We start from the raw sequence: 21,351 nt of genomic DNA, 5'->3' as shown, positions 1-21,351 counted from the left end.
TTATTAACATTAACCACATAGAGGATTTATGGTCTAAAAATATGTAGCAAAACACATTAAGTTGCAATTGTCTTTTTAATTGCTATCACTTCATTTTTCAAACATGTTTTAAGATCAGCTTAGTAAATGTTCTGAATTAAAAAAGTCCCCTTTTTGGTTCATTTATGTGCATGGTTCTCAGTGGGAAAACAAGTTATGTTGTTACTGTAACTTTTGCAACTTGGTCCACTCTCGCTTGTGAGTTCAGCTGAAGTTTAACAGCTAGCACTCCTTTGTTTCTGCTAGGAAGAGAGATGGTCACACTTTTGCTTTTTTTGGGACTGAAAAAAAAACAGCCTTCCTGACTCCCCAATGCCTGTTGATATTGTGTTTCCACACAGCACTGAAAATGGTTCCAGTACTTCAGCATCAACTAGTGACCAGAATCGCCATCCATTTGAGGTTTGTTGTCATGTTTCAAGCAGGTTTATAGTTAACTGCAAATATGAACCAGGAGTCTTGTGTTCCATTTCTTGTAATTAACACTTAAGTTTTGTTTTCTAATAAGTAAATGGATTTGTACAATATAATTTAAAAAAAAACATAAAAACTTTCTTTACAGAACCTGGACCAACAATTGTTCAGCTTTCCACCAGGATATGGCCAGTTTGCACTGGGTATTTTTGATGAGAGTTTTGATTTTGGATCTAGTGTAACCTCTGAGGATAATAGAGAAACAGAAAATCGCAGGGAACGTGAACTAGCCTCTCGGCAACGCTACGGGGCAATGCAGCCTAGAACACGCCACCTAGCAAGACGGCAAACAGGCAGACATGAGGGTGTCCCTACACTGGAGGGGTAACATTTATTTATTTATATTTTTCTAAATGTTGTTTTCTTGAACTATTGAAAGAGTAATCATCCATATGTTAGTCGGCCTCTACATGTTTTTCTCAAGGTCAAAACTTTTTCAGAGCTTGTTCTTTTGCAACTGTATGTCCTTGAAGTGTCATCTAGAGATTCAGCAAGAGCAACGTGCTTTATTAAATAAATGAGGGAACGTTGTCAAACTTTTTTTTTTTTTTTACCAAATAAAGGTAGTGGCATCCTTTATTGTCCAATAAGTGGGTATTTTACCAGTATATGGAATCATGTTTAAAAGTCATACACTCATATACTAAAGGTGTTTTCTGCTGTTCCACCTTTCTCTCTGGAGCATTTTATAATGTCCTTTTTATTTATATTTTTCTGTTCTGCTGTAGGCGTCTGTCAGTAGTTACTGATTGAGCCTGTCAAAATTTCTTGAAATTGCATGGCTGTTTTTATGACAGAGGTTTATTGATGTATTTATTTATTTTGAGAGAATAGAATAAAAGCTTACTGTAAGCTTTGTGATGACATTAGGTGGCAGTATTTTACTACATGAATTCTAATTGCTTCTTTTTTACAGAATTATTCAGCAGCTAGTAAATGGAATTATAGCACCCACTGCCATGCCAAATATAGGACTGGGTCCATGGTAAGCAATTTCAGCTTCAGAAAGTATTAACTAAGTTTTAAAACAGTAAAATCTAGGAACTAATTACTTCTTTTTGTATCCATTTTGGACATTATATTGATTTAATAGATATATAATGTAAATGAATGGATAATTTGACAGTGCTCTTCAAATATCATCTTAAGTTTTTAAAATTCATCTTTTGAGTTTTAAGTGTTCAGCCTCTGAAGGTATATGCATTGCCTCTTGACATGTACTGACCAAGTGTGGTCAAATTATAGTATTTTTGTTATAATCATCTGAATTTGCTTAATTAAAAAGTTTCATTAGACTAAGGATGATAATATGAACTTTTTTCCAATTATTCAGGGGTATGTTGCACTCAAATCCAATGGATTATGCCTGGGGGGCCAATGGACTCGATGCAATCATTACACAGGTGAGAGAAGACTTGTTTGCATTTATGATATGAAGAAATTATTCTTTTTCATTAAATTAAAACCCCTTCATAGAGTCTATTATTACAGAATGTTTTTAAAGGAAATTAATATTTTAGAAACTTAATAATGCATTTGTTTGTCATTACATAGTAAAATAAAGGTAACAGTAACATTTGGAAATCAGGATAAAATAAAGGAAATACAATTTTTTTTTTTTAAAAATCCAGTATTTCCCCTAGAAAATGTTTATTAGTTTGTGGCATTGATTGCTAATTCGGTGGTATGGGGGCTCCAATTAAAAAGAAAAAAACTAAAGTGTTAGAATAAAGAATTCAAAAATGGCAAAGAGCATCATTTTTCAATAAAAAGGCATTCATATTTTTAATTTTATCTCATTTTCTAACTTATTATAATATGCAAAATATTTTTTTCATTTGCATTATAAGGTACATTATTGAAAGAGGATGGGAGTTATAGGAAATAATTTGCTTTATGGACGAAGGGAGGATCACATTATTGCACAGTGCTAAATGTTTACATCTTGGAATAACTATTGCTCTAAACAAGTTTTACATGAAAATTACATCAAATTTATGGACTACAGTTACTAAAAACTTCCACCCACTTATGTGAATTGTTATAGTGACAGCCAATTGAAGTATAGAAATCTGGAAAGTGAGCAGGGGTAGTATACAAGTGTAAACAAACACAGAAGCAGAGAAACGCTGAAAAAGGTTTACATTACTATAATTCTTTTCGTCTTGTTAACACTTTCTGTTGGTGTAGGTTGAAAGCTGACTTACCATAAGTATTAAAAATAGTTGTTTTTTTTTTTTTGTTTTGCTACAATTTTTCCAAAGATTGTTTCTTAAAGTGAATGCTTTCTGTGTTTTCAGTCTCTTTCTGAAATGCACAATTTATAATTTATAGTGTATGTCATATGTTTGTACAGCCATCTGTTGCATATCCTTGGCGTCTCTTCATTTTGTACAGTGTGCTGTATGGGTTACCCCTTTTCCATTGTCAACTAAAAATTGTAATTTTGTTAAATATTTATGTGCCTGTGCACAACCCATAATTTCCAGCCTTTTTTTAAATCTAGAAAACCTTTAACTTTTCTCTAGTAGTATGCTATTAATTGCAAGTTCCATTCATTTCACTGTTGGATGTTAATTATATCTGACACATTTCCAATTTAAGTGTCTGCTGACAGCTTACCCGAGAAAGTAAAATATGATGTTTGTGACTTTGTAGTAAATTTTACCTGTTAAAAAGAAATTTTGTTGTATCTATTGTTATTGGCATTTTTAGGAATGAGACACATTCTACTCGTATCATCTGACACTGCTTTGGTTTTTCATTTATTTATTTTATCGCCTCATGCCCAGCCCCTTTAGTCACATTATGCTCTTTTACTTATTCTTTTTCATTTCACATGCTTAAACTACCTCAACTTGCTTCTTCTTACCACATTATTGATTGCCCCAGTACCAATCCTGCATCATGCTTTTTGCACACTTCTTTAACAACAAAGAAATTCCACAGATCCATATATTCTTTTAAATATCCCTGCATAGCTTGAATGTTTTTTTTGTTTTTTGACTTTCTGCTATTAAAGTTAAAAGTCCAAATAGGAGACTGTACCCAAAACTACTTTTGTGCACCACTTACCTTTGCCTTCATCATTGATTCTACACTTCTGTCCACATTCACTATGGTACATATTTCTCCGAAATAACTTTGTGTGCCTAAACATACTGCACCATTATATGGACTTTGCCACACCTGCAACAAATAAATGTACTTGGCACCAGGGCATGTGTGTTTTTTTTTTTTTTAATCCTGAGGGCTTCTCAGAAAAGCTGTCAAAGAGTTTTATTTGTAGCAGGAGGAGTTTGAGATTCCTGTACCATTCTAGTTTATAGTAGCACATCTTTGCCCATGGAGTGTTGTGTTTTGTTTTTTGTTTTATTTTCTTTCTCCCCTCTTCCAGAGTGGATGGAGAGGCAGAGGAGTGACAGATAGTGACAGGGAATTAGCCAAATTAGCTAATACACAGATGCCCAGTTTCAGAGGTCACCATGATCTACTAGTTTACAGCACAGCTCAGTAAGTACACCTGCATTCAAGTTGAAGTTTCTTTTGAAGATTCTTCATTCACTGAAAAGCCTGTTTCAGAGTAAGAGAGACAGTGTAATTTGGAAAAATAAATGAGTACGACTAACAAATTAAAAAAAAAAAAAGTTGGTTTAACTATGTAGTACCAGCTAGAATGTATGGTAACACATAGCTTTTAAGGCTTGTTCTCCCCAGAAATTTTTTCCAGCCGGATGGCATGAAAAAGTAACCGTGCGGGACGGGGAAATTTGGTCATTTATTATTATTTTACAATACTCAATATGACTTCCTTTTTTAAGGCTGGACACTTCTGTCACAATTATTTATTAAATTTAAGAAGTATCCAATTCAGGATCCTGCAACCCTAACAAAAATTTTAAATGGCAATTGTTATGACATAAACCAAGAGGCAAAAGTATTGTCACTGTTGGGAAGAAAAGTGAAAACAATGAAAAAAATTAAGAAATACAGTGATCCCTTGCTATATCGCGCTTCGACTTTCGCGGCTTCACTCCATTGCAGATTTTAAATGTAAGCATATCTAAATATATATCATGGATTTTCCGCTGGTTCGCAGATTTCTGCGGACAATGGGTCTTTTAATATAAAGTACATGCTTCCTCAGTTTGTTTGCCCAGTTGATTTCATACAAGGGACGCTATTGGCGGATGGCTTGCAAGCTACCCAATCAGAGCATGTATTACGTATTAACTAAAACTCCTCAATGATATACGATGTGCTTCCTGAGCGGTGCTTGATTGTTTGCGTTTCTCAGTCTTTCTCGCTGTCTCTGACATGCTCTGCACCTGACGGAGGGGGTGTGAGCAGAGGGGCTGTTTGCACAGAGGCTGTTTGCCTAGAAGATATGGACGCTACTCTAAAAAATGCTGAAAGACTACCTTCACATTGCTCCCTTCTTTGCGACTGCTTTATCGCGGTGCGCATACTTAAAAGCCCAACAGCACATATTGATTTTTTGATTGTTTGCTTTTCTGTCATGCGCTTTCTCTCTCTGACATTCTCTGCTCCTGACAGTGCTCCTTTGAAGAGAAAATATGTTTGCATTCTTTTAATTGTGAGAAAGAACTGCCATCTCTGTCTTGTCATAGAGCACAGTTTAAACTTTTGACTAAAGGGTGTTATTTCATGTCTAGAGGGCTCTAATAATGTTAACAGTGTGGGAGAGTTTATAAGGGCTTAAAATATATAAAAATAACCATACAAACATATGGTTTCTACTTCGCGGATTTTCACCTATCAAGTGGGGTTCTGGAACGCAACCCCAGCGATCGAGGAGATTACTGTATTCTTCAAAGCCAACTTGCATATGCAGGTGTCTTCAGTTAAATATTTATTTATGAGAAGACTCAATGTGCATTTTACTTTTTTAATGGTCCAGGAAGCTTTCTTTTCGAATTCTTGTGCATAGCACATTTACCCAAAGTAATGTTTGCTGCCTCTATCTGATGTACCAAAACCCCAATTACTCTCCTTCCTTTTTCTTTCTCCACATAACCAATCACCACACAATAACACAAAGCATTTCATGCGCTACATAATTTGACAGGGTTTGAGAAAATCTAGTAAATTAAATATAAATTTTTAGATGGTTTCTTTTAGTTTACGATGTTCTACTTTAATGACATTGTACCGTGCCCTGCCCATGCGCTCGGCACGTGGACGTGCACACACTGGAAGCTGGGCGCGCAGTGAATGGCCTAGTCCCTTCCGCCGCTCACGATAAGCAAATAAAGCACACCCACACTGGAAGCTGGGCACACAGTGAATGGCCTTGCCACGGCCGCGCATGATAAGATATAAAGGACACTATTGCTGGGGAGAGTGCTGAATGAGTAGTCGCGGCAGCACACATAAAATCCGTTGTTGGGGAGACGCCACACAAAATAATCAGTTGCACGCCCCCACAGATTAAAATACTTGCTGGGGAACTGCACAGTACTTGCTGGGGAAGCGCCACAGGCACGATTATAAGCAGCACGCCACACATTACATCAGTTGCTGGGGACACTCTGCTGTTTGCCCACTGTTGTGACAGAAAATGAAAGTCATATTACGGACATCAAAGCCAGTATTACTGTCAGAGAAAATTACAGGCATTTTATGGAAATACAAATCAGTATTACTGCGAGAGAAAATTAAAGATATATTAAAGGATGCATATTACAGCCACATACAAGCCAGTATTACTGTAGGAGAAAATATTACGGACGTATCTACTAACAACATGCCAACCAAAAAAAAGACACGTCAAGTAGGACAAAAGACACAGACAATCAAATCCTATATAAGCAACATCTCCTGGAAGAATGGTCAGTTCAACAAGTAAACATCAACAAAAGAAACGCTGAAAGACAAAGAAAAATACGAGCAAATAGATTGATTGAAGAAAAAGAAAATGACTGTCAGAAAAACGCTAAAAGAGAAAGACTCAGAAGAGCAAACCTTAAAGGTTGGCATTTACTTGCCAGAACCAGTATTCAGCCGTGTTCAGTTTTATGTTGCATTATCAAGAGTTAGAAGTTTTCCAGATGTTGTTGTCAAGGTCGTACAGATTCCTGAACAAGATAAACCGTTGCCAAACTCAGACAGAATATTTACAAGAAATCTTGTCTATAATGAAAAATTGTACAGAAAAAATTCATGAGGTAAAAAAATTGAAACTTTTACCTAAATATCTTCTTCAGATATTGTGTCTTATTGTTACAAAGTTTTACACTAAGGCAATAATAATCATACTTACTGTATTGTCATGTACGTTTCTATTTTATTTATATTATTTTTTTACTTTAGGCTTCTTGAAAAAATATTTTTGACAAGAAACAATGAGGTCAAGGTTCCTTGCCATTTAATATACACTGTACCTACTAATGTTCATGCACTACTGATCTAGCGGCCGTTATTGTAACGGGCTTAATGTCTAGTGTGTATATATGTGTATATTATATATATTATATAAATATATATTATATATATATATATTATATATATATATATATATATATATATATATATATATATATATATATATATATATATATATATATATATATATATATATATATATATATATATATATATATATATAAATAAATAAAATATGTGGAAGAGAAGGTCTGTGATACGGTTTGCATATTTGCAGCTGGAGATCCACAAACGGAGAAAGTGAATCACGTATCATAAAGTAGTTTTTATTCCTGAGCTTTCAGCCCCTGCCAGGAGCCTTCATCAGAGGATAATGCTTATACTTACAAAAATCAAAGGCAATATAGAGAAAAAATTACATGGGGGGGCTAAGTCAGTGTGATTTGGGGGGCGGGGGTGTTTATTGGTTGTAAAGTTTTATTTATTATGAACATGTTCATAAGTTTGCATATGCTGAATTTATGTCTAAGTGTCTGTTGATAGCCAAGATTTGGCCAGCTCTCTGGCACTTTTAGTACTGACCTTAAATCGTAAGATGCAAGAACTGCATGGAATGCTATAAACTGTGTTTCGTGTTTCTGCTGTCGATTTCTTGTTTTTAGCATTAAAGAGGACCGTGCGCAGGCTGTTCGTGGGTACTGACTTATTTTTTTGTTTTCAGACATTAACAGGTATAGCAGCATTTGTCATCAAGATCATATTTGATTTGCTTTTAAAATCTCTGTATTACTAAACTGTATCTGTTTCTGTTTCTTTTGAAAAACAAGTTACTAAATCAATTTGAAAACACTGGTCCTCCACCAGCAGACCGAGAAAGGATTAAAAGCCTCCCCACAATACAAATTACAGAAGAACATGTAGGTATGTGCAGTGTTTTATTCAACCTACGTTTTAATTATCCTGTAATGGGAAGCAACTTAACTCTGAAAGAGGGTGTGTGTGTTTCGCTGTAGTAGGTGAATTTCTAGTTACTTAAAGTGAAAGTTCCTCCACAAGTTAAAGACTATGATTTTATTTTATTGCTTAATTATTGTTCATGTTTTCCTCCTAATTACTATTCAAACAATTCCTGGTTTAAGAAGGGCTCATATTAAATATTTTCTCTTTTTTTAGTCTTTACCTGGTATCAGGTTTGGTTGAGGAGCTTGAACTTAATGTTGGCAATAGTCTTTTAAAATGCAACGTGAACTCACTGTATACATACTTATATTCTTAAGTTGACTACAAGACTTCACCAGGTGTATTGTAAAGCAGAAAAAGTGAAAGCGACATTATAGACCAGTGGTTTTCAAAACCTGTAGCATGCATACTACCAGTAGTATGAGGGTTATTACTGGTTGGCATGTGATTAAAAAATGGTCAAGACCCTGGTAGGCAAAGGCAGAGGGAAAAAAATGGATGTCTCAGTTGCAGTTACATGTCAAGACGTGCTTCTGGAGCTTGTATTTCAATGTGGAATTGCAAGTGTCTTAACTTAAAAATTCTTCAGTGTTTAGCTTAACAAAAATGATTAATACAGCTATGCTTTCAAGGCAAAAAGACTTTCATCAATCCGTTATTTCTCTTATGCCATTATAGAATTGGAAATAGAAATACACTGTGCATGCTTTGCGTGTATGATGTTGTAACCAATGTCATCTGTAATTGAATGAGTTTATTGAATGGTCTCACATTCATCTTTTCATTGATATTAACATGACTACAGCTGTCTGTCCAACCATCCATTTTCTGACTAACATATGGCGTTCAGGGTTGCTGGGAATCGATGCCTATTCCAATTCTACTGGGCAAAAGACAGAATCCAATCTTGAACAGTGTGCCAACTTTGCACACAACGGCACATTTCCAAAAAAAAATGTCTAGTTTTTGTTTCAAAATTTCAAGAATATTCATCAATGCAGTGTTTCTTAAACATTGGGTGAATGGTGGGCATTAAGCAGTGGATCACGAGTTGTATTTTTTCAATTGGTAGCAGGTTGTGTGGCAAGTTGCCGTTCTGATCACCTTGGCCCCCCCTTCCTCTCTAACAGTCAAGCTGAGTTCCCATGCCATAACCCCCAAAACCCTACCTGTCCCACTAGACCTCCTCCCTTGGGTCAGATGATGGTGCTCAATTTGCTGGCGGGAATTTGGTGTATAGCAAAGACACTTGAATGGTGGAATAAAGTGGGTCACAACACCAAAAACGTTGAGGTACACTGCAATGTTTTGAAGCACAAAATTAACTTTTTCAAACAATCAACATGCAATATGTTAATGTAAATGCATAATCTCAGATATGTGCAATTGGAGGGTCTTAATTCCTGAAAGCAGCTCAGCAAACACCAAATTTCTATTGTTCATTGTTTTTTCAAACAAACATAATGTTTATTAGTTCACTGCACCAAATAAAATTTGACCAAAGCTCATATGACAAATTTGAATATTGTATATCTCCAGTTACAAGTAATTTCAAATAGTACAGTTCAGTGACTGATTATGCAGTAATATACAGGCATGAACAGCAGCAGCAAAGTCTATAATCAATTATGTGAGGTAACTTGAAGCAACAAATAAGATGTAAGGTTTTCTTATTTTTATTCCATATCAAACCACACTGTTCATACATAAACTTTAAAAAAGTGACATGCATAAAAAAATAACACCCAAAAATTATTCATAACACCTTGTTATAACCCCCAAATACAGTATTTTTGGACATCTAAAAAAATACCACCTTTAGTTTTACCTAACATGAATTCAGTACTTGACAATTTAAGATCAAAGAATACTTCAAAACATTTAAATTACTCGGGAGGATGCATCAAGATAGAAGGTTGAGAACCTATTTTATAGACCACTGAATGAGCACAGAGTATTTAATTTTTTTTTAGTTTTCAAATTAAGATCTAGGGTGAATGAAAAAACATACAAGCCATATTAATCCTAAAGGAACACATCTTCCTAGTATTAAACTTTGGGAATGACATAATAATTGGGGTGTCGTTTGGTGGAAAATGATTGAGTAAAAATTCTGTGATTTACATGCCTGGTATTTTTTTTTTTCACCTGAAACCTTTTCTGTTTCAGGGTCGGGTTTAGAATGTCCTGTGTGTAAAGAGGATTACACTGCTGGTGAAATGGTTCGGCAGCTTCCATGCAATCATTTATTCCACAATGACTGTATTGTGCCATGGCTGGAACAGGTAGGCATTTCATCCAGGAATATTTGCTGTTATGTAGGTTTTGGATTTTCTTTTCCCTTCCTACCTCCTCAAAGGTCTCTTTAATTTTTGGGGGCAGTGATGAGGCAGGAACTTAATCTGGGAGTGACTTTCTTTGGTGTTTGTGGGTGGTAGCTGTTTTAAAACATCAAATCAGTTTTCCACAAAAGCCACATAATACACACATTCTGTTTGGTATGGATATTTCAGAGTTTTGTTTTCAATATAATACATGAAACAACCATTAAATGTGCATCCACCTGTTTTAAATTGAGGTAAACAAAGTTTCCCAGTCTCTGCAGACCACTAGATCAGAAAACTCCATGCCAGGGACATTTAACAATTCTTTCCATAACCCATCATTCTTCTATTTTGTATATGTCCATCCATCCATCCATCCATTTTCCAACCCGCTGAATCCGAACACAGGGTCACGGGGGTCTGCTGGAGCCAAATTTTATATATGTCTTTATGCCATATATTGTTGCTCCTCATATTTTACTCATGCCACGTTTTTAATTTCTTGCTGTGTGCTTTTTTCTTTTTTCATAGTCACAAAGAACTCCACTTTGGCAACTCTGTTTTCCTTAAAATGTTGGGTGACATCATATCAAGCCTCATTAAATATGAATCATATTGTAAAACTGTGTATACTTCTACATCTACAAAATAAATTGGTATTGCTGTCACCATTTAGACTGACAAAAGTTGATTTTCAATATATTCAAATTATTTATTTTTTGTCATCTATTCATTGTACTTGTCCAGAATGAGGGCAGAGTGAATGTCTTGTCATTCTTGTTTTAGAATGACACTAATTATAAACATGGGAATGCTTTACTTACCAGCTGACAACTGAAAAACATTTAGAAATGTGTAATATATACTTAAATGTTTTACTTCACCATAGATTTGTAGAACTTTGAGTAAACTATTTCTTAGAATGTACAATTTTGGCGCCATCCTTTGCATGAAATGGACTGCTAGAACTGAACTCCATTAGCAGCCATGTTATTTTACTCCTTTTTTTTTTTTTATCATTCCGAGGTACTGTATCTTGTATTTACATTATGTGCAAGTATAAATAAGCATAAGCAGCAAAGGGTTCAGAAATAAAAAATAAGGATAAAAGCAGATAAACATTCTTCAAAGTCAAAACCAGCCTCAAGGTCACTGTGCAGCCTACCAGAGACTGATCAGGAGTAGAAGGCAAACTGATCTGCTAGGACCTCATGCTGCATTAATGCCTTCAGCCAAAAGCGAAAATGGGAGTAAAACTGTGAGTGAGGTAGGCAATAAGGATTGCCTAATACCCATCTCCCGCCCCCCCTCCCCATCCCCAACCCCCGAGTCAGCTGCGTCAACTGGACTTACAATTTGGCCTACAGAGTGTGGAGTTGACCGAACGCAGTTTTTCCGCACTTGGGGGAGACATGGTATAAAGAGTGATCTAAAGAAGGATTTAAAGAAAGAAATAATAGACCTAAACAAGAAGAATGAGAAACGGCATCAAACTATAAAGATTTAAAAAAAAATCTAATTCTCACTTTCAGGATCTTTTCAAAACATTTTATAATATGGCAGGATCTAATCACTAGCATATTAGAAAAATCGGGGAAAAGGATACTCTTCTTTCTTTGCTGCTTCAAAGATTTGCTTTATTGGCTGAATCTCCTCTTTCTTTTGGGTGGGGATTCAATTTTGGTTTTGTTAAATTTGATTGGATTGTATGGATTATTTGCTTTTAATAAAAATTAATAAAAATGAAAAAAGAATATACATTGCTCAAAAAAATTAAGGGAACACTTAAATCGCACATTGGATCTTGATGAATGAAATGTTCAAGTGGAAAATCTTTACTGAGTAATACTGTGTAATTTGTTGAGCAAAGTGATGCAACAACAATTAATGGAAACCAAAATTGTCAACCTATTGAGGGCCGATTCAACAGCACACCAAAAATCAAAGTCAAAAATTGAAACAACAGGCTGATCCAACTTGCGTGAATTTCATCACAGCAACTCATAATATGACTCAGTAGTGTGTAAACTCATAATATGACTCAGTAGTGTGTATGTCTCCGTGTGCCTGTATGCACTCCTGACGTCTGGGCATTAGTGAGCTCCTGGACAGTCTTTGGAGCTATTGGTGTTGTCAGATGCACCAATATATAACTGTCCAGAGGTTCTCCGTTGGATTCAGGTCAGGTGAACGTGCAAGGTAGTCAACAGCATCAATGCTTTTGGGATCCAATAACTGCCTACATACTCTGTCCATGTGAGACCGGGCATTGCCTTGCTGTAGGACGAAACCAGGGCCCACTGCAACAGCGAAAGATCTCATAACAGCTCCTAGGATATGATCCCAATACCTAACAGCAATTGGTACTGTTACCTAGCAAATGGAGATCTTTGTGATCCTCCGAGAATAGGCTTCCCCAGACCATCACTGACCCACCTCCAAACCGGTCATGCTGGATGATGTTACATGACGTTCACCACAGCATCTCCAGACTCTTTCACATCTGTCACATGTGCACAATGTGAACCTTCACTCATCTGTGAAGAGAACGGGTGCCAATGGCGCAACAGCCAATTGTAGTATTCTCTGGTGAATGACAGTTGAACTGCACAATAATGGGCTGTGAGCACAGGTCCAAGTAGAGGACGTCAGCCTCTCTTGTCACCCTCATGGAGTCTGTTTCAGACAGTTTGGTCAGTAACATGCACACCAATAGCCAGCTGGATGTCATTTTGTAGGGCTCTGGCAGTGTTCCTCCTATTCCACCTTACACAAAGGAGCAGATATCAGTCCTGCTGCTGGACTGATGCCTTTCTTATAGCCCTGTCCAACTCTTCTCTTGTAACTGTCTCTTGGTATCTCCTCAATGCTCTTTGGACTGTGCTGGAAGACACGGCAAACCTTGCAACGGTATGTATAAATGTGCCATCCTGGCGGAGAAGGATTACCTGTGCATCCTGAATCGGTTGCAGTTACCCTCTCATCCTACCAGTAGTGACAAGGACACTAGCAAAATGCAAAGCTAGAGAAAAATCAGTCAGGAAGTATAAGTAGAGAACAATTTGTCCGTGGCCACCACCTGTAAAACTGTTGCCTTTTTGGGGCTTGTCTTGCTGTTTCTGTTGTGCACCTTACGTCCTTTTCATTTGCACCAAAACAGGTAAAGTTGATTTACAATTGCTTGTGCTTCCTAACTGAACAGATTGATATCCCTGAAACTTAACTGACTTGATGTTAAAGTGAAATGAATAAGTGTTTCCTTAATTTTTGAGCAGTGTATTTTGTTACCACAATCTATCATCTGGGTCTCAAATAAAACACTAAGGGAATACTATAATATGTCAGTCTTTTTCAAAAAAAGCACTTGAGTGCATATTTTAAGCGGCATGTCCAAGCAAGAGGTAATATCAAGCAAAGGCTCACCAATTATAAGGTAGAATAAAACTAATCTTGTAAATGGATGCTACATTTTCAACATTTAAAGAAAGTTTTAACAGCCTTTTACGTCTTACATCCTGAGCCAACTAAAAATTAATTTCTAATGAATTTTTGCCTGACACTATTGTTAGTTGGCTACAACCAGGGATGTTATGATCAGGTTTTTTTAGGGCTAATACTGATCACCAATTTCATGTTATTGAATTGGCTAATTCCTAAACTAATTTTAATTTTTTCAAATGTCTTAAACTTTTTACATTAAGCTCCCACATAACAAGATGTATAGAAGCCTCATGTTCTATATTAAATTTATTAATGTCAGTATTTTTATAATTTAACTAATGACTACAGGCATTACCTGTTCATTTTATATTTAAAAAATGAAGTACTGTAGACTTATTATTCAGTGACCATAAAATACTAAAATAAATAAAATCTCCTTAAAATGCACACTTTTTAACTAATAAAATATGAAAAGAACTTATCTACATTACATGGCATACAAGAAAATAAAGTGCTTCATAATTACCATTGTTTAAATTTTCCTGTAATATTAATGTACTTGTCTGAAACAAAGCTTAATTTAAAAAAAATAGTATTCACCATTTGTTTAACAGAAAAAAAATGTAATCTCAAGCATTGATTCAGTTATGTGATAATGGCAATTAAACACTGCCAGTAGTGGTTACGGAATGGACAGATTCACACTGCTGGTGAAAAGCAATTTGATTTATTTAGGGATGCCAGAAACCCACCCAGCCTTAACTAACCACATGCATGCAAAACTGAATTCAAATAATCCTGCTGGTAATAATTCTATAACACCAATACTAACAAAAGCCGACAAAATACTAAGCACAAAAACATCAACAATAAACATGACAAATAAAAATCCAATCACAGTCCAGTTCCAAACACAGATGAAGGCTAAAAAAAATTCCCAGGTATTACCAGGATGCAGAGTACATGGTGTTAAGCACTCCACAGTCATAATGTTTTCCAACCCAGACTAGACCATACAAACATCAGGCATGGAACACCAACACAAATCCAGAGAACTCTAATTCTCATATGGTTGTATTTGTAATCCCATTAGCGGTTGAAAGTGATGAATCAAAAAAACACAAGAAGAAATCCTGTCCAGCAACACACAGCCCTCTTTTTAAAGATGGTGCACTGAGGTTACCCAAAAGTGCAGCACTTCCAGGACTGCTGGAAATTGCAGTTCTTTCTATGTAAAGATAAATGCACTTATAGTTTTTAATCATTAATTGCACTACAGCTTTTTTGGGTGTTAAATCCCATGTTTACTATGTTTACATAGGCATATTTATTTTTTTTAAACTTGCCAGTAAGACATTCCTAATTCTTGAGGTGTAATTATAAATATGGGTTTCCATTTTATTTATGCAGTACTTGCCTCGGCAGCAGCGGTCACAGTGCTTCGCAATCTGATTTGTACCTCTTATCATTGTAAGTGGCGATCCTACCAGGCAGATGTTGCTGTAGGCACGTGGGCTACACGAGCCTGTTCAGCAGCACGATCAGCTGAGGACAGATCAGCTGATCCTGGTACATCACTTTCATTTTCAATCACTTGTATCAAAATTGGAGTCTGACAAGTCAGAGTCCAATTAGGAGAAAATATACAAAACCTCGCCCAGAGAGTATTTTGCTTTACCCATTCACTTTGATCTGTTGCCATAGGTTGACAGATTTTTGCCGTTGTTTGCTCCTCGCTACTCACGCAAGTGTAGGGAATCTTGGTCAAACCAATGAAGCTAACTGTCCTTCTAGCAAAGAGAGTCCAACTAAAACATAATAGTGGGTTTTGTCACCATTTACAGTTGATTACCACCATCAACTCATCCTTTTGACAAAAGTCGATATGCGCCCTAAAAGAGTTAAGGTAACAAGTCTATTATTTACAGTGAAGCAATTTCAAATTCTTCTTTCTTTTATTTTTCTAATCGAAAATGTGAGCTGCTGTACTAAACAACCCCTTATCAAAATAATCTTGTATCTGTAATTTTGCTTGTTTATAGAAAAAAATCATATATAGCTGAAAATATTATTTTTGTATTAAAACAAGTGAGATTTTTTTTTTTACATATTTACATCTGGCAACATTAGTTTGAGAGGAAAGATCCACTAATAATGAGACAACAACCACTTGTAACACACACACACACACACACCCCTGTTCATACAAAGGCAATTTAGAGACATGTGTTGACTTAACATGTACTCCTTTTAAGATGTGGGAGGAATCTAGATTATCCAGACGGTTTTCTTAAGACAATATTGAATTATTCTGATAGCAAATTAAAACTTTACAATGTGTTTGACCCAGGGTAAATTTGGCTTTTTACAAAATCTTACTGAACAGACAGACAAATACTGTAAATATACACACACACCAGATAGACTAAAATGGAAGGTTAAATAAAAAAACTTCTGACTTGGCAGTCACAATGAGGCATTATACAGGCATATTGCTGTTGGTATAAAGGAGCCCCAGTAGTGTTTCTTGACACACATCTGCTGAATAATATGTTGGCTAAAAGTAAGAGTTTGTGTGTCAGAGGGAAGATCTGCAGCATTGTTTATAATAACACTGAGTTTTCTTTTAATTCTCTTATTTGCTACTACCTCCAGGTGGTCCAGAGAGCATCTGATAACTGCCCCAACCCTTTTTAATTAGCGTGTTGATTCAGTGGTCCTCTTTTTAAATTACTAACCCAGGCTACTATAATGTGTAAAAAAAATGCACTGGCTATGACAGAGGTGTAGAAAATATGAAGGATGTCATTATCCATCTTAAAGGAACACAGCCTCCTGTGAGAGCCAGCTGTGCCTTTTCTTATTCTGTGTTATTAGACTAGTCCAATCTGTCATTGATGTGCATCCACAGGTACTTAAATGTGTGAAAAGTTCCCACTTTTATGTTGTTTGATTATCACCTTGCATTATTTTATATACATCTCAGTTTAATTACTTCTCACACTTCTTTTACTAGACCCATGCAGTCTAATAAGTAAAATCTGAAGAAGTGTTTGAGCTCTTGCAGGTTTACTCTATTATTGCAGGGTTTTTTTTTTAATGTTTTGCGGTCTTCTACTGAAATCTAACAATATTATTATCTTTTATCCTCATAAATAATACATTAATGAGAAAGATTTGGTGCATTTCAGCCATGGTTCAGCAGTTTCTGGGAAAACAATGCTCCATAGTGTACCAAATAGTAGAGGAAACATTCCTAATCTAGAAAAACTACAGTTTTGACTGTAGCAGAATATATAAGCAGGGAGGGAATCCCCCTTAGAATGTATTTAGAAAGGTTCTCACCAGGCATACTCAAGCTTTGCACTGACATTTCAACTCACCATTTAATTTTTTTTTAAAGATTGGATTGCTGTTATTGAACAGTTATCTTTTTTGTTTCTTTAAGCTTTTTTTTTTTTTTTTGCTGTTGGTTTTCACTGTTGATTAATTTTAAATTCATTTCAATATTTTGTACTTAACTAATGTGTTTTAAAGTTTTTGTTGCAGCATCCCTAATTTCTAGTAACAAACATAATACAATGATGCATTGTTAATATTTGGTAAAATTTTGTTTGCATATTTTGTTAATCAAAATATACATGACAAAACTGATGTACTGAATTAATGAACTCCCATTTTGTGATTGTTCTTGAGATAAATTGTTACCTCAAGCATAGAGTAAGAGATCAAATGCATACAGAAAACAGTCTGTTGATTTTGTAATTGCATGTTGATGGTACAGCGTAACATTTCCTCGTCATTTTTCCTTATTATTGTAAAAAGTACTTCTTAAAGTATCAAATTGTCTTGGATTTGAACAGCAAAAATATTTTTATAGGATAATTTGGTTATTTTTTTAAGTTATTTATTGTGTTTACAATTTTGGCATATTGTACATTTTTGCCCCAGAAACATGGAATTGTTAAATGAAATATTATTTACAATTTAAAAAAAAAATTCTTCCTCAGTAGCTTACATTGTTGGGCAGTGGGCACCATGAGAGTTGTGATGATAAAGCCTTGAAACCTAAACTAAATATGTCACTTTAAAGCTAAGCATGTTTCTGAGTGTAGGTTTATGTCTTGACATTGAACACCTATCAGAAAAATGAGTATCCATATTATTTTCACAGAAATATATTTTTGTGAGACTCCTTTTTTTTCCCAAGCTTAACTGTCAAGTTTACTTAATTCTCTTTTGCATATACAACATCCTTTCTACCCTGTTAGGATTGTTATTTGTAGCTTGTTTCTTGAGTGGTGCAGTGTATATTGTACTTTGATAGTGATTTAAGCTCTCAAAGTTATGTTTTGTTTTTCCATCATGAATTTTACATTTTGATAAAGACATAGGCAGACAAACATTTCTTTATAGCATCACTGTGTCCAGCTATGAAGATGATGATGATGATTAGGCTCATTGCTCAGATCAAAGACAAAAGAGAAAGCACAGCCTTAGAAGAGAAAGAGAGCATTTATAGTCTGCAGCTACAGTAAGGTTTAGAACAAAAGGTGGTTAAATCTAACATATGTTTTGATGGTGAATGCCCTTTCATTGCCTAACATTTTCTACCAATTTTATATCTGGGCACAGATCTATTATATACTAGCTGCTTGTATATGCTTATTTCGCTAGCAAGTGACTTTGCCAAAGCTGTACAGCTTTGTGTCTTGTTCTAGTTGCAGTTTCTGCTAGAGGGCAGAGACATGCTTATTTGGAACTGCAGCAAGCTTCAGAAAGTACAATCATTTTAGGCAGCAAGTTGTGCCACAATTCTTTCATAAGCTTTCTGAAGATCTTCAGTTGGGTGTTTACATGTAGCCTAAGTGTGCTACATGGCACAGCTTCAAAGTAAGAGGATTACTTCAAACTGCGTCCCAGCTAGACACATTTTTTTAACATTATTAGCTGAAAAATAATATTGTGCTAAAGTGTCTCATTTATTTCATAATATTATGCTCTAGCTTTTCCTGTTTTCAGTGTAGCTTCCTTTACACTTTGTTTAGATTAAACTCCACCCATGCTAGTCTCACTGAACACAACAAGAGTATGTATTCTTCCAACAGAAAAGATTGTACCAATAGTATTTGATGAAAATTAAATTACATAACAGCCTTTTCTGTCAAACATGATTCTTGAAATGTGGAAGGTACTTTTTCTAAAATCAATACTTTAGCTGCTTCTAAATTGACATATTTGATAAAATGTAATGCTTTTTTGTTATTCCTGTTTACTGCCATTGTCAGTGTTTTTGTATGTATTAATAATGCCTCAGTTAACAAGTTTCCAAGGCAAAATACATAAATGTCATGTTTATGAAATAAAATATCCATTAAGCTGAGATATTGTTTTATAGAGTGCATAATAGTATCATACTCTCTCAAATGATTTAACATAATACCATTAAGGGCAAAGTAAAGTGAAAAATTTTTTCACTGCCTTGGAGAAGTGCGTTGCAGTTCTGTTACAGTATTTCAGTTCTATGGATAAGTGGAATCGCCTAAAGGTGGCTTATGGCTTTCTTGCTGTACTGATTTATTTAACATGTATCTTTGTTAATGAAGCAGATGTAAAACCTTTTCTAATATTTTTCATCTTCTTTCTTTTGTCTCCATTAAGCATGATACATGTCCAGTATGCAGAAAAAGCCTAAGTGGACAGAACACAGCAACAAATCCTCCAGGGTTATCAGGGATGAATTATTCCTCTTCCTCTTCTTCCTCTTCCTCCAGTTCACCGAGCAATGAAAATACAGGAAATAACTCTTAAAACACAAGGTTCCGATCCGCTCCTTCATATGGACTCACACCTGCAGTCCCACCTGAATTCTGTTCATTGGGAAAAGCAACATGGGAATATCAAGGGTAGTGAGAAAGAACAATGAAGCAAAGAAAATGCCACGGCAAGATACCAGCTTCTCCTCTATGATCAAAAACACCCTCTTCCTTTGTCCATAGCAACATCAGAGAACATTTTGAATGGGATAGTGAAACAGAGTGGCATTCCACAAGCAGTCTCTTAAGGTTGCAATTTTAAACCATTTAAAAGTTGGGTACGCCGAACATCATTAGCTACTCCCAGCTGCAACCACAATAGTGTTTTTATACAAGTCAGTAGGAGGCCTTCTTTTCTGTTTTTTTTTTTTCTTTTCTTTTATTTATAAAATGTCTTCTTAGGCACTGTACAGGACTTTCAGCATCATAAAGTGTGTGTGTATATGTGTGTGTGTGTGTATATGTGTGTGTGTGTGTGTATATATATATATATATATATATATATATATATGTATACATATATGTGTATATATATATGTATATGTGTATATATATATATATATATATATATATATATATATATACACATGTGTATACATATATGTGTATATATATGTATATGTGTATATGTGTGTGTATGTATGTGTGTATATATATATATATATATATATTTTATTAAAATCTGTATTATATCCCATTAAAGTAATTTGAAAAATGTGACAAGAGGTAGAGAAATGAAAAGGCTGGTAAAAAAAATGTTTTGTGAAGATTGAAACTTCAGGAACTATATGATTTTTGGGTTCTATGTTAACAATGAAAGTAGTGGTTAGCCAAAATCTTGGTTTGGCACCTGGCTCAAGTTGATTCTATTTTTATTTATTTATTTTTTTAAGTTTGTTATAGTAGTGGGGAGCAGTGCCTAAAGGAGAGCCCGGTAATCATCTTGACTTTGAGTCCTTAAAATACTTGGACAGGATAAATACAAAAATATGCGCTACTCAAAATTGGATCATCAGTCAGCTTTGTTTACATTTTTATGTGGATTTTCTTTTCCTGAGTGATCCCAGTGGGTCAGTAGTGAACTTTTAATCATAAAAGTTATTTTTTTAACTCTGAAAATAAAAATAAGGACTTTTGCATGTTTTTAGTGCAAACAAAATTAAAACAAAAGCTGTCCATGAACTATTTGATTGTGCCTGATATAATTGCCACACTCCACAGGCAATCAATGGGGAATCCATCAGCACTACTTTGTGTTGCAGTGTAAAGCTTGATGCGTGCTCTGTTTAAATGTCATGTCTCTCACCACCTGTCATTTCCAGTTGCCATCTTTGCTGTGTTAGTGCAGCAGCTCCCAACCTCAGTTATTGGTACCTCACTATGGGCACTGTTTTGTTTTTTTTTCTTCCAATTTATTAATCAAGATATTTGCTGTTTTTTTTTTTTTTTAATTCATGACTATTGGTTTGTCACTTTGTTTCTGTCTACATTCTTTGAAGTTGGATATAGACCTCAGAGAGTGAATACAATCTATTAGATATTTTGCATACGTAGTGCTATAGTACTAGTACTGTGGCTAGGATAAGCCAACTTGGATCAATGTTTTGCCATAGCTTTGAAATGTTTTAAAATTATTTTAAGTTATTACTTCAGTTCTCCTAACACCTTTATGCTCAAGATTATATGGCTGCTTTAATATGATGCACTTTAAAAGTAGAAGAAAATCTTAACACGTAAGCTCAGGAAAATTGTTTATTGTACGACAAAGACAAATTTTTGCTAAATTCCTTAGAAATGCAAAATCAACAAAGTATTCCTGCATTGCCATATTCAATTTAGTGACTAAGAAATAATGTGTTCAGTAAAACTGGATGTCAATTTGCATTTTCTCC

General features: G+C 35.1%; 1 protein-coding gene across 1 annotated transcript in view; it reads left to right on the top strand.

The window, feature by feature from the left end:
- Positions 1-19,925, top strand: part of rnf126 (ring finger protein 126) — a 53,373-nt gene extending 33,448 nt beyond the window's left edge. Inside the window, exons 3-9 of the mRNA XM_039766655.1 lie at positions 381-441; positions 602-837; positions 1,430-1,498; positions 1,847-1,916; positions 7,746-7,839; positions 10,048-10,163; positions 19,305-19,925. Coding sequence (XP_039622589.1) covers positions 381-441; positions 602-837; positions 1,430-1,498; positions 1,847-1,916; positions 7,746-7,839; positions 10,048-10,163; positions 19,305-19,454 — 796 coding nt within the window. The 3' untranslated portion in view covers positions 19,455-19,925. The remainder of the gene's footprint in view (positions 1-380; positions 442-601; positions 838-1,429; positions 1,499-1,846; positions 1,917-7,745; positions 7,840-10,047; positions 10,164-19,304) is intronic.
- Positions 19,926-21,351: the final 1,426 nt, after the last annotated feature.

Source organism: Polypterus senegalus, chromosome 10 (genome assembly GCF_016835505.1).
Source record: "Polypterus senegalus isolate Bchr_013 chromosome 10, ASM1683550v1, whole genome shotgun sequence".
In the NCBI taxonomy this organism is placed as follows: Eukaryota; Metazoa; Chordata; class Cladistia; order Polypteriformes; family Polypteridae; genus Polypterus; species Polypterus senegalus.
Note: the sequence above shows the minus strand (reverse complement) of the source record. Positions and strands in the feature narration are given on the sequence as shown.